The sequence below is a fragment of the Nycticebus coucang genome, chromosome 13, assembly GCF_027406575.1.
Source record: "Nycticebus coucang isolate mNycCou1 chromosome 13, mNycCou1.pri, whole genome shotgun sequence".
NCBI classification, from domain to species: Eukaryota; Metazoa; Chordata; class Mammalia; order Primates; family Lorisidae; genus Nycticebus; species Nycticebus coucang.
Window position 1 is genome coordinate 91,383,545 of NC_069792.1, and position 15,419 is coordinate 91,398,963.

General features: G+C 43.8%; 1 protein-coding gene across 3 annotated transcripts in view; it reads right to left on the bottom strand.

Annotated features, from left to right (window-relative positions):
• Positions 1–298: 298 nt before the first annotated feature.
• The window catches only part of ADCY8 (adenylate cyclase 8), a 256,006-nt gene continuing 240,885 nt past the window's right edge, over positions 299–15,419 (bottom strand). For all 3 annotated transcript variants that reach the window (XM_053559439.1, XM_053559441.1, XM_053559440.1), the window contains 3 exons: positions 6,104–6,196; positions 4,682–4,796; positions 299–876 (listed from right to left, as the gene is read on the bottom strand). In XM_053559439.1, the coding sequence (XP_053415414.1) occupies positions 389–876; positions 4,682–4,796; positions 6,104–6,196 (696 nt within the window). In that variant the 3' untranslated portion in view covers positions 299–388. The remainder of the gene's footprint in view (positions 877–4,681; positions 4,797–6,103; positions 6,197–15,419) is intronic.

Sequence of the window (15,419 nt, forward strand, 5' to 3'; positions counted from 1 at the left end):
ATGGTGAGGATCATAGGAAAATTGAAGAATGTATGTGAAGACATTCTGGCCTGACACATGACACATTCTGAAAGAGTGGCAATTGTTATTGAGTATCTATCTGATCATGTGGACTCTCTGTTCCCATGACCCTCTTTCTGACTTAGTTGTGAGCCTCTTAAAGTCAGAAACTTGTCTCATCTATCTTTGCTTGCCAATAAACCCCATGCAAAAGGGGTGATCAACAACTGTTTGCGATGGAAGAGAACCTCAAATTGTGTCCTTGACCTGGTGCATTCAAAGACCAATGAAACCATCCTTGTTCTAAAAAAAATTAAACCTTTTTATTAGTATATTTATTTCATATATAAAAGAAATACAAAAAAAAGGAACACAAAGCAAATGCTTCTTATGGCAAGTCGGATTTGTCGGTGCCTTCAGCAGGGGCTCCCGGCTCTGTCCCACTGGGTGTCAGCAAAGTCCGCCGGCTGTAATGACTTTTGATGATCCCCGTGCTGTTGTTCTCATTGAGGAGCTGCTTCTGCCTTTGCCTGTTGAGAGACTGGACAAGGCCCAGGACGACTGCGGCCAGGGAGTACTGCCCGGGCAGTCTCCTTGGGGGCAGGATGAATGGGTTGGGTTGGACTCTTCCCAGGAGAAAGTACGTTTTGATTTTTCCTTCCTGTTCACTGATGCCCTTCACGTAGATCTCCCCTCGGTAGTCAAAGGCAAAGCCCTGGTCCTTCAGGATGAGATAGGTCTCCTCTGGGACTTGGATCCGGCCGCTGACCCCTGTGCTGTCCATTCGGCTGGCCAGGTTCACAGTTTTGCCCCAAATGTCATACTGTGGTTTCTTAGCGCCGATGACGCCAGCTACCACTGAGCCATGGCTGATGCCTGTGAGTGAAAAGGGAGCAAGAGATGAGAGAGAGAAGAGGGACATCGAGGAGCCTGGACCACTCCCCAGGAGAGTAATCACTACACGTGTGAACTGTGTGCAGGAACTCCAGTTCAGATCCTGGCTCAGTCACTTATTAGATGTGGGACCTGTCTCAGTAGGTTCACATATTCAGACCTCACTTTTCCCATCTGCAAAGTGGAAATAAGAAAAAAAGAGGATTTAAAGAGATAATATAAGTAAAGCCATTGGGATAGTGGTGCCAGACAAGAGATGAGTGTTCAACAGAATATAATTATAATTTTCATGTGAACACTGGCTTATCTTGCCCATGGGATGAGCAGAACACTGACTGGGAATAGGGGACCCTGGAATCTGCCCCTGCTTTTGCTGATGCCATGCTCCAAGGGCCTGGGGAGACCTTTCACTGCTTTGTTTTAGTATAGGTGGTCAGCATCGTTAGTCCAGTCCACGGTGATGGCTAACTGGCCCCCTGTCTCATCCCTTGTCATCTTGAATGCCCCCCATCCCACACACTGCTGCAGGAGGGATGGTTCTTCCTGCAGTAAGTGCCGGTCTGATTAAGCTGCAAATCACTGAAACATCTACTGGGGCCCTTTTGGTCTAAAGTGGTGTTTTTCAACCATTTTTATCTCCCAGCACACTGGAACCTATAGTGAAACTTCCACAGCACACTTAAATTATGTTGATGAAAAAAAAAAAAAAAAAGAAGTAGGCGGCACCTGTGGCTCAGTGAGTAGGGTGCCGGCCCCATATGCCGAGGGTGGCAGGTTCAAACCCAGCCCCGGCCAAACTGCAACAAAAAATAGCCGGGCGTTGTGGCGGGCACCTATAGTCCCAGCTACTCGGGAGGCTGAGGCAGGAGAATTGCCTAAGCTTAAGAGTTAGAGGTTGCTGTGAGCTGTGTGACACCACAGCACTCTACTGAGGGCGGTACAGTGAGACTCTGTCTCTACAAAAAAAAAAAAAAAGAAGTAAAATAAAGAATATACATACTGTGCTTTGAACTTCTTTGAAAAATAATTTAATTAATGATCTTTAAAAATTTTTGTGGCACACCTAAGGTCCTCTCATGCACACCAGTGTGCGCGTCCCACTGGTTGAAAAATCACTGGTCTAGAGGATACAGTTAATGCTTTAGAATCATACTCAAGGGCCGGTCTTTGCCAAAGTTGCCAGTCTCATTCGCCCCACTCTCTCCTTTACCTCAGCACTGTATCCATACTGAGCTGCTAGAGCTCCCCTCACTTGCCAACCACTTCCCACCTTTGTGATTTTACCCTGCCTTTCTCTGCTTGGAGTATTATTTCCCAGGAATCCCTCATTTTATTTGGAAATGCTTCTAAAGGCAGGTTGAATGCCTTCTCCTTCATCTAGGACACATAGACTTCTCTTCTAGAAATGAAAACATTTCACTAAACATATTAGCGATTGTGTATATCTCCTAACAGACTTGGATTTTTTTATTCAATACACATTGAAGAGGCACCTGCTACCATAACAGCCAGCTTATGCAGGAGGAAACAGACTCAGAGGGTTTAAATGACTTGCTCAGAGTCACACAGCTCACTACAGCACAGACCCAGGTGTTGTGCCAGGCATTGGGAATATCATGGAAAAGAAAAGAGATACAGCCCTGCCTCTTCTACTGGCGAGAGATAGAAAATAATGAAAAATAGGTAACATATCAGCAAATGACAAAGGCTGTAAAGGAAACTCAATCAGGGTAAAGGGATAAAGAAATATGGGCGGGGTGCATTCTGGAATAGGGCAGTTAGCACAGACTTTTTTTTGAGCATAGATCTGAAGAAAGTGGTGGGACTAGCTCTGAAGATCTCTGGGTAAGATTATTTTAGGCAGAGGCAAGAGCAAGACACACCCAGATATGTGTACACACACAGCATAATCAATTGGAAGTTTGAAAAACAGACTGTTTTTCAATGGGAATCAATGATGATTAGCTTTTTAAAGTTTGCAGAGCACTTTTAAAGCCATTATCCCATTTGATTGTGACATTATTCCTGTAGGGTAGGCAGGCAGGGGAGGTAGTACCATAACACCCAGCTTATGCAGGAGGAAACTGAGACTCAGAGGGTTTAAATGACTTGCTCAGAGTCACACAGCTCACTACAGCAGATGCAAAGCACAAACTGAGATGCTTGATACAGTTGGGAAATTAATTTTCTAACCTTTGTTATCAGTAAAATTATATTGGCAGTTTGATAGGGAACACCAAGAGTTGGCCCTAACTTTGACAACGTCTTTGGAATTTGCTTAGAATAGCTCTTTGTTCAGGCTTCAGATTCTCTTTTGATTCCTGGTTTGATTTTGTAGGCAATGATTTTTGAGAAGACTTATAGGACTAATGGGAGTTGTGGGAATAAGCCCTGAACATCCCATCCATAGATCAAAAGCATGAAATATAATTTATTTTGTTCCAAAGGACAAAAATATGTGGCCTTCCTTAGATCAGAAAAGTCAGATATTATTATATCTTGACCTCTTTTTCTTGAAAGTTTCTAAGGGAGAACCAAGTAAAATAAAATGGCTTGTCAGAGGATGTCTATCATCTGAGGCCAGCAGTGAGAGTTGCTTTAAAGTTGTCTTAAAGTTGAGAGTTGTCATGGTCTCAATCAGGAAAGCCTGGAGCTGCTGCTGGCGTGATTCTTTGGCTGTGTGATCTTAAGCTGGTTACTCTCCTTTTCTGGTCCTGTGTTTACTCATTTATGAAACAAGAATGTGGACTAGACTAGGAGCTTTCAGAACATGTTTAAGAGGTTGTCCAGGCTCAGCAGAGATGTAGAAGAAATTGGCAAATGATACAGATTATAAAGGATTAATACTTGCATTTTATCACGGTGATTATTGTTGCGCTATTGCTTTGCATAAGTGTGTCTCTGAGCCCAAGGAAGGGGAGAGCTCTGTGGCGAGTGGAGCCTGTCTCTGGCTCAGTACAGTATCTGGCAGCCTCAGAGAAACCTGCTTTTGCCTGAAAGTGTTATACACAAGAACATGAGAGCAATATACTAACCCTCAGCACTGAGCTGCACAGAAGAAGTCAGAATTAAATGGTTTTTTTTTTTTTTTTTTTTTTTTTAAATTTTTTTTTTTTTTTTTTGTAGAGACAGAGTCTCACATACCGCCCTCAGGTAGAGTGCCGTGGCATCACACAGCTCACAGCAACCTCTAACTCTTGGGCTTACATGATTCTCTTGCCTCAGCCTCCCGAGCAGCTGGGACTACAGGCGCCTGCCACAACGCCCGGCTATTTTTTTGTTGCAATTTGGCCGGGGCTGGGTTTGAACCCGCCACCCTCGGCATATGGGGCCGGCGCCCTACTCACTGAGCCACAGGCGCCGCCCTAGTTAGCGACCTCTCCAAGCATGGCCTCGCCTGAGTGGGTAAGTTGGAAGACAGTTTGACCATAGTTTAGTATTTACCCAAACACTGGCTGCTTTGTATTTATCCACAAAGGCCAGTATCCTGCCTTTGCAGAGAGGATGCTCAGAAAGGCCTAAGCCAGCGGTTCTCAACCTGTGGGTCGCGACCCACAGGAGCTGTATTAAAGGGCCATGGCATTAGGAAGGTTGAGAACCACTGGCCTAAGCTATCCTATCATAAAGGCCTGACCCTATCCCTGCCCTTGGCGGGTCACGCTGAATCTGTTGCATTTTGCGGTCAAAAGCTCCCATGGATTGATGGCCAGAGTGTAAGAGGGTCTCTTAGAGCAAGGCCAGTTGGCTCTATGGGGTCCCTCTTGCCACAGTCCCAGCTGCTACTCACCAATCCGGAGTTCGAAGTTGTTGAACGAGTGCTTGTTGATCTCCTGGATGCTTTCGGTCAGGGCGAGAGAGAAGTCGGCCAGGGCGCACAAATGCTCCCATTTGTCTTCACATTGCTGGAGCGAAGGTGAGAGGAGTCGTCATTCAACATTAACATTTCCGTAGCAGGCAGGGGCGTTGTGTCCCGACCCCACCCACACGTCCTTCAGAAGGAAATAATCATGTGAGTGAGCCACTGTGTGCACAAGTCCTCGGTATCCCAGCAGCACGGGGTCACGTGAGATTTGCCTTCAGGAGTGTGAGATGTGTGGGTTGTTCTGTTCCTCCTTCCACATCTGTACGTATCAGTGCCCTGTGAATTCCGGAGTGCGCTCACTGGTGTGTGTGTGCGTGTTAGGGTGTTTGCGTGCGCACCTTCCTACATTCCTAGGTCCATCATTTCCAGTCTCAGAATTGGGTCTATTTCCTTTCAAGAGCTCCCAGAGTCTGTTTACAGGATATTTCATTTAGACATTTGCTCACGAAACTCCTGGGGGATGAGCAGAGCAAGCCTCTGGGCATCTCTGAGCCTTCCAAATCCATAAAATGTGGGTCTTCCCTTCCTACCTCACAGGGATTGGATGACATTATGGATATGAGAGACCTTTATGCTCCTACACCACAGAGGCTGGCACACAGATCAGCAATATTTTAGGTTTTTGTGAACCATACGGTCTTTATTGTGACTACTCAACACTGCTATTTTTGCTTGAAAGGAGCAATAGTAAAATGTAAATGAATGGTGTGGCTATGTTCAAATAAAGCTTTATTTTTTAAAAAGGTGGTGGGCTAGACTTGGTCTGTGGGTCATGGTTTTCTGACCTCTGCTACAGAGTGCCATGCACATGCACCAAATTACCAGCATGGGTTTCTTCCAGGTAGTCACTTACTAGATGCAAGACTTTGTATGGACAGCATGACCTTGTCTGAGCTAATTCACCTATTAACCCAGAAAGGTAGATGGTGTCTCTATCACTAGTGCCTGGTGCACATTCAACACTCCCCCCAAAGTAGGAGCTATTATCATATATGAGTTTTGAAAGTAAAAATAATAAAAATAAGAGAAAGGAGCTAGTATTTGGGGTTTAGTAACACCCAGAACTAAATCATAATCAGGGCATTTCTTGGCCCTGATTTTTGTTCATGGGAACAGTGAGGGTCAGAATGAAACCCTGAAGTTTCTCAGTAAAGTGGCATCATTTCATCCAGTAGGTTCTACCTACCTCGAAGCAAATGACATCACATAACTATGCTAATTCAGTTTGTCAGAGGTTCTCCCTACCTTTCCCCAAGCCTCTTGGTGGCAGAGGCTTCACCAGGTTCAGTGACATGACAACAGCAAGACCCCGCCAAAGGCTGTGGCTGAGTCCAAAGAGTACTTTACCTGTTTTTCAGGTGACAGGCCTGACACAGCCATATAGGTGCTGCCAATGGTCTTAATCTTTTCAATGTCTTGAAACCGGTCCTCGCTGAGCAACTGAAACAGATCCAGGCAACATATTAGCCCTGGTGTTTAGTCTTCCAGCAGGGTCTCCTGAAAACAGGTCCCTGGCTCTCAGGGAAGATCTGCCTCTGATGGTGCAGCATCCTCGAGGTAACTGCTTTTCTCTCTGAGACTCATGTGTTCATCCAGTCAACATATTTTATCGAGCACCTACTAAGTGCCATGAGCGGAGATGGGTGTAACTAGATATTTTTTAAGGAATAGATCTGCCTATTCACATGTTAAGTCAGACCATGTCCCTGCTCTGTGCAAAGCCCTCCCATGGATTCCTGTTTTACTCAGGGTTAAGGCCAGTCTGCTCTGTGACCTGCAAGCCTCGTCAAGACCTGCTCCTCCTATCATCAGCCCCATTCACTTTTCTACAGCCACACTGATCTCCTCTGCCCCTGGACATCCAGGCTTGCCTCTGCCTCAGGACCTTTGCGTGTGCTGTTTTTCTCAGACAAATGCATAGCTAACTTCCTCAACTCTTTCAGGCCTTTCTTAAAATTCCATTTCTCAGTGCAATCTTATTGATCATCCCATCTAAAACTGAACACAGTATCCCATCCCCACATATATATTTTTATCTTCCATCCCCATTTTATTTTCTCTTCTTAGAACATATTCCTGATTTTCCTTATTTATTGTCACCTTCTCCACTGGAGTATATGTAAACAGTTATTTTTCCTTGTTGTGTTTGCTATCAGGACCCAGACAGAGCGTAGAACACAGCAGGGATGATTGAATGAATGGCTAATCAGGGGTCCTCAAACTCCACATGAGGTGGTGTGATTGCATTTGTTCCCGTTTTATTTTTTTAATTCAAAATAAGATATGTGCAGTGTGCATAGGAATTTCTTCATATATTTTTTAAAACTATAGTCCGGCTTTCCAACAGTCTGAGGGACAGTGAACTAGCCCCATGTTTAAAAAGTTTGAGGACCTCTGGGCTAAGTGAATGAAACACTAGGCATCATCCCTGACATTTCCTCAATCTTTCCCTATAATTTGGATTTTAATACTATCTTATTCAGCAACTGTAGTAGGCAGAATGATGTCCCCTGACCCAACCCCCCACAGATATCTATGTCTTAAATCCCGGAATCTGTGCATATGTAACCTTACATGGCAAAAGGGATTGTGCATATGTGATTAAGTTAAGAATCTTGGGATGGGGAGATTTCTTGTTTGCCTGGATGGGTCCAATCTCATAAGGGTCCTTATAAGTGGAAGAGAGAGGAAGCAGAATTAGGGAAGATGCTAAGGTGGAAGCAGATGTCTGAGTCAGGTGACTGTGGGCTTTGCAGATGGAGGAAGAGTGTGAGTGCCAAGGAACGTGGGTGGCCTCTGGAAGCTGGAAAACACAAAATGACAGATTCTCCCCTAGAGCCTCCAGAAGGAACTCTGCCCTGCTGACACCTTGGTTTCAGCCCTGCGAGGTCCATTTTGGACTTCTGACCTGCAGATTACAAGATAATACATTTCTGCTATTTCAAGCCACTAGTGGTGATTTGTTATAGCAGTAACAGAAGACTAACACTGTAACCATTGAGTTCTTATATGTCTGAAGGTGGAGAACCTGAGGCCTCAGCCATTGGGGAGCTTTAGCCCAGATGCTAAAAATAAATAAATAAATAACCACACACACACACACAAACAACATGCCCTTGTTCAATTTCAATAAAGTGTATGTTGGAAGTGTACAGGGTGTAGGGATGAGGAGAAAGGGCTATTTGAAGGATCTGGGAAGGTGACTTTGGGCAAGTGATTTCTAATTTCAGTTCTGAAGGCTGAGGAGGGTTTTCTTGCACTGGGTATATGAGTTTGAGTGTGTTGGGAGGCTCAGGCATGGGACAGAGAGTATAGGAGACCGCAAAATGAGGCTCTGGGGGATGGGGAGGATGCTTAGGAGGTCGAGAGACTTATGAAGAGTCCCATTGGCTGCACTGGAGTAAGCTTGGTGGATGGAGGGGATGGGGGCTGGACACAGAGACCCTAGAGGGCTGGTTGTCCTTGATGTGTGTGTGCTACCTGGGCAACCTGTAGCATGCACCCGTGCCTGTCTCCTCCTTTGGGAAAGCTCCTGGCTGCCTGTCCTCACATCCTAAGTCCTCTCCTATCACTGCCACTCTATGAATGATCAGTGTTTGGCAAGTGGATAGTGAGATTTTTGAAACATTGCCTGCTTCCTTGCATTCCAAGTCTAAAGCCTGGGATGCATTGATGACTTACTACTTCTTAGGGTCACTGGGTGATAATTGGATGGCTTCTCATCTCAGTGCAGTTTAACAAATCTCCTGCCCAGTGTCTATAATATGCCGTGAAACCCCAGCCAGGAAATATTTCATCCCCAAGGCAGCACAGGGCATACTTGGACCTCAGGTTTGGAGTGAGTCTCAGGCAGGAGATTAAAGTAGTGCACACCTGCTTCTACATTCATTCCTCCAGCCCACCCCACCTTCCTGCACCTGTATCCACACATCCTGTCTTCCCTCTAGGTAGGGGGGAACTCTCCATGCTCCCAGGAGTCCCGTAGGTGTGCACAATTTCCACCCTTGTCAGTAAAGGATGCTGCTTTAGCATTCTCCTGAGCCCAACTCATCCATTTCAGCCTCTCTGCTGGATCATGTCCACCAGCATGCAGCCTGTTATTTTTCCTATCTTAAGAAAGCCTTTATTGATACCACTTGTTTTCTTTCTTTTGCTATACAACTTCTCAGAAGAGTTGTCTGTACCAACTGCCTCCTATTTCTTCTTTTCCATTCTTTTCTAAATCCACTCCAGTCTGACATCCATTCAGTTCTGCCATGCCACTGAAACTGCTCCTGTCCAGGTCCCTGAGGACCTCCACACCACCATGCTCACTGGCCAGTCTTCAGCTCCACCTTGCTTGGCTTACTAGCAGCACTGGAGCCAGCTGATTGGTCCTACTCTTATTGAGCCTTTGTTCCCACATGGCTTCCACCCATTTAGGGTTTTACTTTCATTTCATTGGGGTCTTCACCAGTCTCCTTTGCTGGTTCTGTGTTATCTTTCTTATATCACAGGTGGGCCCTGAGTTCAGGCCTTGGACCACTTCTCTTTCCCATCTAACTCACTTCCCTTGTGGTCTCATTGTGTCTCAGAGCTTTAAATACCATCTGTTTGCTGAAGACTCCCAAATGTGCACGTCCTCCCTTGACCTTCAGACTCATCTACACAATTACTTAAGTAGTATATCCATTACAGATCTAATAGGCATCTTGAATCTGCCAGTCTCCAAGCTGGGCCCTAGGTTCTCTCTACCTACTTACCATCTTGGTTTCCATTATTTTCCATTTTTTTTCTCATTTGCTCAGGCAAAAGCCTTAGAACCCACATCTACACTGTCAGCAGATCCTTAGCCACAACACAAGACAGGGTCTCGTTCTTGCTAAGGCTGGCCTCAAACTCCTGAGCTACACTACCTTGGCTTCCCAGAGTGCTAGGATTACAGGCATGAGCCACCACACCGGGCACACATTCTTATAGCTATGAAGCTCAACTGTTGCTTATAATTTTTAAAAAGTCACCCAAATTATGATTCTGTCTCACCAACTTCCTGGACTAAGCCACATCATCTTTTTTCTTTTATGTAAATAAGCCTCTTCCACAACTGACTCCTTATTCAATGAGAGGGACCCTGCTAAAATGAAAGTCAGGTCAAGTCACTTCTCTGCTGGAAACTCTCCCAGAAGTCCCCATCACACCCAGAGTAAAACCTAAAGCCATTATGATGGTCTGGAGGATGGTCCAATAGTATTTGGTGCTCTGGCCCTTCTTTCCATCACTGCCGACCCTGCCACGCTTGCTTCTTCCCCCACCCCAGGGCTCTGAGCTTGCTCCTTTTCCTGCCTGGTATCAACCCCACCAGAGTATCTCTATGGATTGATTCCACTTCCTTATCTCCCCCTGGCTTTATGTAAATGTCACCTTCTCAGTGGGCCTTTTTCATAGATTTAGCTGAAATTCTGCTATAGTGTCTGACCATCCTGCTTCACCCAGGTCAGAGTTATTACTTGAGATATGGCATTTTTGGTGTCAACACCAGGAAAAGCCTGAGAAAACTGGTAAGAGGGTTCCTCTAATTGCACTCTTCACTGTTAGCCTCCCTGCTCAGCTTCCTGCACTATTGTCCCCCACAGAGTGTCTCTATCTACTCCACCACGTATTTTACTTAGTACTGTTGATTGTTCTCCTTTCACAATAAAATATAAGTTCATGAGGGTGGTATTTAGGCCTGTCAAGTTCACTGTTATATACCATGGGCCCCTAGGCACAGAGCTGGCCCTCACTAGATATTGATTCCTTATGCCCACGAAGTGCAGCTCCCTGATACTGGCTTTCAGTGTCATCCTTGTCAGTGGAGCAGGGCTGGGTTAACTATTGCTGCACAGATCTCATATTCACATGCTTTTCTAGAGTAGAAGAGTCTAAATTGAAGAATCATGAGAAGTAGAATATATTAGTTTAAAAGATCGTGAGTATAACTCTAACTTTAAAATAAACTCACATATCATCCCCATCTACTTCTACTAAGAATGTGAATAGTATACTGGGTTGAATAGTATCTCTCACAAACTCATGTCTGAATGGAATGTCAGAGTGGGAACTTACTTGGATATCAGTTCTTTAATTTGTTAAGTTAAGAAGAGGTCATACTAGATTAAGGTGAGTCCTAAATCCAATATGACCGGTGTGCTTATAAGAAGAGTGGAGGACACAGAGAAAGACACAAAGTGAAGGCCATGTGACAATGAAGGCAGAAATTGGATTGATGATGGTAAAGGTTGCTAGCAACCACCCCAAGCTAGGATAGGCAAGGAAAGAGCCAGAAGGGACATAGGTTTGCTGACACCTTTACCTCATTCTTCTAGCATCCAGAATGGTGAGAGAATAAATTTCTATTGTTTTAAGATGCCAAGTTTATGGTACTCTGTATGCAGCAACCCTAGAAACCAATGCACATAATAATATGAACACTTAATGATCATTATTATGTGTCACATGTATTAGTCTGCTCAAGCAACCATAACAATAACAATTTGGAGGCTGGGAAGTCCAAATAAAGGTGCCAGGCAATTTGGTTCCTGGGGAGGGCTCTCTTCCTGGCTCGCAGATCTCCTCCTTCCCTTTGTGTGTTCATGCGGTCATTCCTGTTGAGTTTGTGAGAGTGGGATGAGGAGAGAAAGCTCTCCAGTACCCTTTCTTATAAGGACACTAATCCTATAAGACCAGGGCCCACCCTTATAATCTCATTTAACTTTAATTATCTTCTTGGGCCCTGTTTCCAAAAACATTCATACTTTTGATTAGGGCTTCAGCATATGAATTTTTGGGAAAGGACACTATTAAGTCAATAGCACCAAGTATAGTCTTAAGTGCTTCATAATCTTTGCATTTAATTTACAATGACCCTACTTTATCTTATTTTGGAGAGGAAGAAACTGAGGCACACAGAGATTAAATAACTTGCTTAAGGATGTAGAGTGATAAAATGGCTAAATCATATATCTTCAAAGCCCTTGTGTGGAACTGTTAGATTAAAAATCCCAAGTAGTTTATATATTTAAAACATATACAGGTCTGGGGAGGCAGAGCAAGATGGTTCAATAGAATACTTCAGTACTCATCCCTCTTGCAGAGACACCAAACTAAACAATCATCCATGCAACAAAGCACCTTCATGAAAACAAAAAATTAGTCCACCAGCATAAAGAATCTGCAAGGGTTGCAGTGTCGCACTTGGGGTGCCCCCTACTGCTGATATAGCTGCAGTGACCAAAAACTTAGATCACAGGCTCAATTATCTTTGAACTCTTGGAAAGCCTTTTCAAGAAGGACAGGTCAAATAAGCCCAGACTATGAAGAAATATCTAACTCGTTAATGCTCAGACATCAATGAACATCCACAAGCATCAAGAATATCCCGGAAAATATGACCTCACCAAACAAACTAAATAAGGCACCAATGATCAATACTGGAGTGATAGTAATATGTGACCTTTCAGTAAAAAATTCAAAATAGTTGTTCTAGGAAGCCCAATGAACTTTAAGAACTTTAAGACAAACACAGAGAGGAATTCAGATGCCTATTAAAAATATTTAACAAACACCTTTAAATAATAAAACAAAATCAAGCAGAAATTCTGGAGCTGAAAAATTTAATTAACAAACTGAAAAGTGCATCAGAGTCTCTCAACAGCAGAATTGATCAAGCTTGTGAGCTTGAAGACAAGTTATATGAAAATACACAATCAGAAGAGAAAAATGAAAAACAAAAAGAATAAAGCATGCTTTCAAGATCTAGAAAATAATCTCTTAGGGCAAATCTAAGCGTTATTGGCCTTAAAGAGGAGGGAGGGATGAAAAAAGGGAGGGAGAGAGAGATGAGATGAGATAGATAGATAGATAGAGGGATAGAAATCTTATTCAAAGGGATAATAACAAAGAACTTTCCAAACTAGAGAGAGAGATCAATATTCAGGTATTGGAAGGTCATAGAACACCAAGCAAATTTAACCCAAATAAGACTACCACATAAGCAATTAATAATCATGTTCCCAAAGGTCACGGATATACAACTGTTATGTTCCCATAATAATAAAAAATAAAAATATTTAAAAAGCATATAAAGCATACATTTATAGTTTAAAGCAGATTTAAAAATAGATCAGAAGAAATGATGTCCACATACATTGGGGCACAAAATAAGGGCCTCTGATTCTATTGATCATTTGTTTCTTTGGGTAGCTATTTGAGCCTAGTATTCTGAGCTCTACTTTTGCAGATGAATGACCAGGGCCTCCATGTGGTGAAAGAACATGTCCTGTGGTCCCATGGTGAGAAAGGAGAGACAGGACTGGCTACATAACTTGAAGGGCTCAGTGCAAAATGAAAATGTGGAACCCTGTATTTAAAAATTAGGACATACATGAGGACAATAGCAGAACATTAAACCAAGTAAGGGTCCCTTGTGTGACTGGACAGGTCATGCCCACACAGCCAGTCTGAGTGGAACAACTAGGTGCGAACTCAAACCAGATGGGTCCCAATTCAAAATTCTGGCCTCTTATTTCCCATTGTTGGCAGATATATAGATCTAATTTCTTGTTCTCCAACTATTTTAAGACTGTATTTTAAGACTTCCCTTTAAGACTGTAATATCCTCAGGTCTCATGTAGTCCTCTGGTGGACAGACAGATGGGCAGAGGGAGCAGATGAAGTGGTTTTTTTGTAGACTCTTGTTATAGGCATCCTCTCAAAATTAATCAGGAACTGGCTAACAAAGCTTGGAAAATTTCTGCTTGAGAGAAAGTCTGCTTTGAACAGAGCCAGGTGCTTTTGTGGTTTGCTTTGGGGATATGTGTATGTGGGGGGTTTGATTTATAGTGGAGGCAGCTTATGTTCATTATTTTTGGTTCTTGAGCTAAAATGAAGCCACTCTTTTGCCCTCACTGTGATTCTTCAACTTGTGCTCAAGGTACTCAGATCTTCAGCCTTAGATTATGTCTGTCATTTGCTCTCAGACACCACCAAACAGGTCTGGTGTCTTAGCAGCCCTTTGGGTGTTTATACTTCAGCTCAAAGTCTTGAACTGCCTTCAGTTGCCCATCTCTCTCCCTCTGCCTCTTTATAAATGCATTTCACAGCTTTTTGCTGGCTGTGGGATGATCTGAAGTGGTCCTGGTGGGGGGTGCTCTTCCTTTTTTTTTTTCTCTTTAGCACTACCTGGCCAAGGGCCAATTTCAGGCCCAGGCAAAGCTGCCTTCCCCTCAGAAGTCGATTTGGAGGCAGCAAGAAGCTCCATTATTTTAGTTAATATCCATGCAGGATTTATCTTCTCTGTAGCTAAAAGTATCTGGGGGGCATAGTGTGGTCCCTAATCAGCCCCTTCATTAATTCACTAGTGCAAATGGAGAAGTGAGGTGTCTGGGGACTCTTTAGCCCTTCGCCCAGGCAGGGGCTGTGGGCTCAGGAGCTCCTGCATTGGGTTACTGCAAACATGGTCTTGGAGAATATGCTATGTGCAAAGTAGCTTGTCTCCAAGCCAAGAAAAAATCTTGCATGATCTCAGGTTCCTGTGGTAATTGTATCAGCCAAAAGAGGAGCATCACTATTAAAGTGAACAGCAGGTGTTTGGCTGGACCTTAGCCAGGCAGAATCTAGAGACATGTCTGGGTGACCCAAGGACCCACAGAGACACAGCAGAAAATGCTTTGGGTTGGCAACTTAAGGGATGTTTTTATTTTCCCGGTGACTACACTGTCTTCCACCCTTCTTCCTGCTCTGCCCTTTCTCTACAACTTCCTCCCCTTTTCTCCTCTTCTCTTCCTCCTTCTCCTCATCTCTACCTCTCTTCTCTCACCTCCTTCCTTTCTCCTTCTCCCCCTCCTCTTAGTAGTCCTCTTCCTCCTGGTCTAAAGTGCATGTTCTAAAGAACACAGCCTCAATGACTCCCCAACAATAATAAATTATATATATATATATTTATATGGAACACAGCCACCTGACCCATCCTATCTCCAACTTCCCTCTACAAACACTCATCTCTACCACTGGGGTGTTGCTCTCCTCCTCTGCTTTTGAAAGATTCCAGGGTGTCTACAATTTGGTGTGTTGAGATGCAAATTCAGTTCCAATTTACTTTATTTATTATCATTTGAAAACATTCTAGTGAGCACTTTTGAAATATGGGTTGCTACAGAATTTAAAATACAGCAAAGCCTGATGTCCCAACTTTCAGTCAGATAGAGAGGGTCGATGTGCTGTTTGCACCTCCATGTTCATCACAGTGCGTCCACAACAGCCAAGGCATGGAGTCAATTTAGGTGCCATTGACAGGTGAATGGGTGAAGAAAATGTGTCTTTCTCTCTCTCTCTCACACACACAGTGGAATACTATCTAGTCACAAAAGAAATCCTGTCATTTGTGACAACATGGATGGACCAGGAGGACATTATGTTAAGTGAAAAAGTGAAATACACCAGGCACAGAAAGAGAAATACTGCATGACCTCAGTTATATGTGGATTCTAAAAAAGTTGAACTCAGAAGTAGAGAGCAGAGTGGTGAAGTGGGACGGAAGTGGGATGGGAATAGGGAGATATTGCTTAAAGGGTACAAAGTTTCTGTTACTGGTACATGGTAGGAATATTGTTCTCCAGCTCTCTTGGCCAGCTGAGTGACCGTAGCT